The sequence below is a fragment of the Phaethon lepturus genome, unplaced genomic scaffold (genome assembly GCF_000687285.1).
Source record: "Phaethon lepturus isolate BGI_N335 unplaced genomic scaffold, ASM68728v1 scaffold1168, whole genome shotgun sequence".
In the NCBI taxonomy this organism is placed as follows: domain Eukaryota; kingdom Metazoa; phylum Chordata; class Aves; order Phaethontiformes; family Phaethontidae; genus Phaethon; species Phaethon lepturus.
The window spans coordinates 27,020-31,447 of record NW_010558051.1 but is presented as its reverse complement, the minus strand read 5'-3'; the positions used below and the strand labels follow the sequence as shown (position 1 = coordinate 31,447).

The window sequence follows — 4,428 nt, the reverse complement described above, 5'->3', positions numbered from 1 at the left end:
CACTCTTTCTTATCCAAGTGCCACCAACTTGTAGGAAAGCAGCTTGAGCACAGCTAACAAAGGGAGACAACATACACAGCAGTTTTGCACAATAGCTTTTGGGCTCTGCTTCTAGTGCTGTGATGTGATCTTCTAGGACAGGGTGTGATCCCCAATACCCACTGGAGCAACTACTCAAAATATCAGCGCTTCAGCTCAGATTGCTGTCCAGAGAAAGGAGGCTATATTACTTGTCTCAGGCTGTAGGGAATGCCCAGAGTCTTTACTTACCTTGGGCAGGGGAAGAGATGGGTTTGCCTGCAGATGTGTGTGGTCATGGAAGATCTATGTCACCAAGTCAAGCTGCTTCAGAAGGAAGTCAGTGGACTGTTCAGTGTCACAGATGATGACAAGGAGATTGACTGGATCTTCTCTGAGACAGTGCAGATACAGGAACTTGAACCCGCAGCTGTGCAGAGGGAGAGGCAGGCAGAATCTGTGCTTGTTGGGTTGGGAAAAGGAGATGACTGGCAGCTTGTGACTTCTGGCAAGAGAAGGGAGGTTCCTGCTGCTGATCCACAGCTGCAGAACAGATTCACTCCTTGGTAGCAGATGAGAGGCTGGTGGCTCTGTGCAACAAAGAATCTGAGCTGTCAAAGTCTGAACCACACAGGAGCACCGGGAGGAAAAGGTGAGTGATAATAGTGGGAGACTTTCTCCTGCAGGAGATTGTGATGCCCATTTTCTGACCTTACATGCTAGCCGGGGGGGTTTGCAGCTTGCTGTGGGTTGGATCCAGGACTGCAGAGGGTCGTCCAGCTCTTGCATTGTTACCCCTGCTGCTCTTCTATGTGGGCACCAAGGATACTGCCAGAGAGAGCTGGAGCATATCAAGAGTGGCTCTGGAGGCAAAAGTCAAAGGCATGGGGGCCCAGGTGACTTTTTCCTCAATTCTGCTGGGGAGATAGAAGGGCTGGCAAACCTAGTGAGGATAGCTTTAAACTAGGGATGAAGGGGGAAGAAGGTGATCTTAAAGGTCTTTTCCAACCTTAATGATTCTGTCATTACTCTGAAACAAGTGAGGAAGTGACGGCCTAGACTGGAAAGCAAGAGGAAGGGGTGATGTGAATAAGAGGGGCAAAACAGTGCAGAAGGCTGCCCACCCCAAATGTGTGTATGCAATTAAGGAAGTGCTGAGAAGACAGCGTTATGGGAGAAGCATTCATAATTTTTCTGGTTAGAAAAATTGTTTTAACCTGGTTTGGCAGGTTAGAGCTCAAGTGGATTGATACAGTTAATACAGAAACTTCATTCTATTTCTACTTTTTGTGTATGGTATATAATTATCTGCAATTGGGGGTAAACTTTTGCTGTCAGATGCACTTTGTGTGTGCATGTATCAAGATTTATATAACCCATTGTGTTCTCTATTTTTATCAAAATTTTTGCCTTGTAGGCCAGTGCAGTTACATGTGCTGCAATATAAAACCTAAGCCAAAGTGTGTATCTCATTACTTTAAGGAAGTCTTCTGTGCTTTTTTATCTTCCTGTCTTGGTATGAAATAAATGTCACAACCACACTTACTGCAGCAAGAAATTAAGTTTATGTTCTCATTTTTGTTGTTGTTTTTAATCATATAGGGTTGCAAATGCAAAACTTAACAATTTTTCTCGCCTGGAACCCACGCTTCACCTCCTTGGTGTACAGTTTAATGAGAATGTGGCCCAAGACATCATGACGGGACAGCATGGGGCTGCAACAAAACTTTTATATGAATTGTATATTGCTTTAGGAAAAAAGAGAAAGGCAAAGCTCACTGGAGTAGCCATGGAAGCAATGAGACCTGCAGCAACTGCAAAGCTTAAGTCTATTGAAAGTGTATTGTATCGAGAGGTAACTATGCCTATTTCATATAAATATATAGGAAAAAAGGTGGCATATTTACATGCACCTGTGAAGTATGTTGCATGCTTCCCCTCCACGCTTTTTAGATCTATTCAAAACCCAATACTTAAATGGAAAAGAAGTGACTTATGAGGATATTGGTCATCTGTGTTTTACGTTCCTTTGTTTTGGCTCATTCTGTGTTACCTGCTCTGTTTTTAAGTTTTCTCCAGACTTAATATACGTATAGCAACAAAGGTTAGTAGTTATTCTGCAACTACTGTTCTACTCATTTGATCAGTACAGATTACAGCCTGTATTGCTGTCTAGGTATCAACATGGACTAATTTCACCTCCAGAAAACTTATTTAAAACTGTGTTGAGCTTCGTGCCACAGTGGTTTGGTTCCTTCTGTTGCACATCTTTCCATATATTTATACTATACTCCAGCCTGCAATAACCATATGATGAGTAATATGAAGAGGAAAAAACAAAGGGGAAAGAGAGTATCTAAGAGGGAGTCAGTATCAATGTAGTAGATTCTGTTAGGGGCGTTCTCCTTGTCTTCAGCAGTAACATTCAGCGTGTGCAGACCACAATTTTTTATCCGGATGAGTAATCTTTAAGAAGCTTTGTATCATGAATCAAATTCAGCTGGGTGAAATTTTGTATTTTTTTTTGACACACTTCCTGGAAGATAGCCTACAAGTAGAAAGTTTACCAACAAGTGCAAGGATAGTACCAGTTGAAACATCCCTTCACTTGTAGAAGGGATAGCTTAAAGAAGATAAAGCAACTGAGAGTAGCTCAGTTGAGATAGGTTCAGAATGGCATTTGAGTTGTAGAATAGTTGAGCTTGGAAGGGGCATCTAGAGGTTACTTAATCCAGCCCCCGCTCCTAAGGCTCTGAGCAAAGTAAACTATAGCAGGTTCCTCAGGACCTTGTTCAGTTGATTTTTTAATATCTCCAAAAATGGAGACTTCACAGCCTGTCTGGGCAAATTGTTCATCACTCGTTCAGTACTTTTTTTTCCCTTACATTTAAGTTGAATTTTCTGTATTTCAGTTTGAATAGAATAGAATAGAATAGTTCCAGTTGGAAGGGACCTACAATGATCATCTTAGTGCAACTACCTGACTACTTCAGGACTGACCAGAAGTTAAAGCATGTTATTAAGGACATTGTCCAAATGCCTCTGACAGGCTGGGGGCATTGACCACCTCTCTAGGAAGCCTGTTCCAGTGTTTGACCATCCTCTCAGTAAAGAAACGCTTCTTAATGTCCAGTCTAAACATTGCCTGGTGCAGCTTTGAGCCATTCCCATGCATCCTCTCACTGGATACCAGGGAGATCAAGCACTTGCCTCTATACTTCCCCTCTTCAGGAAGCTGTAGAGAGAAATGAGGTCACCCCTCAGCCTCCTTTTCTCCAAACTGAACGAAGTTTGGCATCAAGTTCAAATCGACGTGTTCTTTTCAATGGAGCCAGTCTTGTTTTTCTGAAACATATGTGACCATGTTTAGATGTTGTTCTGTGTACATTAACACAGGAAAACACAGTTTGAAATGACTGTCACAAAATTATCAGGTTTAAATATGTTACTGTTTCTGACACTTCATTGCTGCTTGTTTAATTTTAGCGTTTGAAAACTTTAACACCACGTCAGACTGATTTGCAGCTACAGCAGATTTCAGAACATTTTGAAATAAAATCTAAGGCAATAGAAGATAAAGCAGCTTGTATACACATTGCAGAACAACAGAAAGTTCAGAAGCTCCAGGAGGAACAAAGAGCTCAAGACATTGAAAAGGTGACTACTTATTTTTTATGGATTTCTGAAGAAGAGTTTTCTCAAGGTCATGTACATAATGAGTTAGTTAAAACCAGTGAAAATGCTTCTTAATTCTGTGCTACACATTCATGTTTATACAAAAGCAAAGAAAAGGAGTAAGCATGGCAATCATTAGTATTTAGATATAAAGCCAATACACTGTTAAAAGACACTTAAAAACTTTAATAATAACTTAATGTTAAATTGAGAGTGTTTGCATATTGTCATGCATGGAAAGTATTTATAGATTTGAAGACAAAGTGTAAATTTCACAACTGTATGTGTTCAAGGTGGCCTTGTAAAAGAGATTTGTGACATTCATTTGTGAAGAAAAGATGAAGCATTTTTCAAAAGCAGGAAGAAGACACAGGGAAAGGGACCTGTAGTTGGTATGGCCTCAGAACATCCTGTAGCTCTGTGTAGCTGTTCTGATAAAGTAAAAAAGAGGAACTAACTTCTTAAGATACGGGAACACTTATTCGAAGTACAGCCTGTAGTTTCTATAAAGGCACTGGCAAGCAGTCCAAGGGGTGTTGAACCACCATGAAAATGAAGTTGACTAATTTGAGATGCATTATATATGGCTAATTAGAGAGAGTCTTGCTGTGGTTATTTAGTTGCTCTATTGCCACTGCATGCACAAGAATGAAAAAAAAATCCCTTCATATATCTAGAAAAGAAAATACATGCAATGTCCAAAATAAACTTTTAAAAGAAAATTTATTAATATCT

General features: G+C 40.4%; 1 protein-coding gene across 1 annotated transcript in view; it reads left to right on the top strand.

Annotated features, from left to right (window-relative positions):
- The window catches only part of SPEF2 (sperm flagellar 2), a gene marked incomplete at both ends in the record, with an annotated part of 29,252 nt that overhangs the window by 789 nt on the left and 24,035 nt on the right, over positions 1–4,428 (top strand). The window contains 2 exons of the mRNA XM_010292919.1: positions 1,621–1,858; positions 2,728–2,739. Of these exons, the coding sequence (XP_010291221.1) occupies positions 1,621–1,858; positions 2,728–2,739 (250 nt within the window). The remainder of the gene's footprint in view (positions 1–1,620; positions 1,859–2,727; positions 2,740–4,428) is intronic.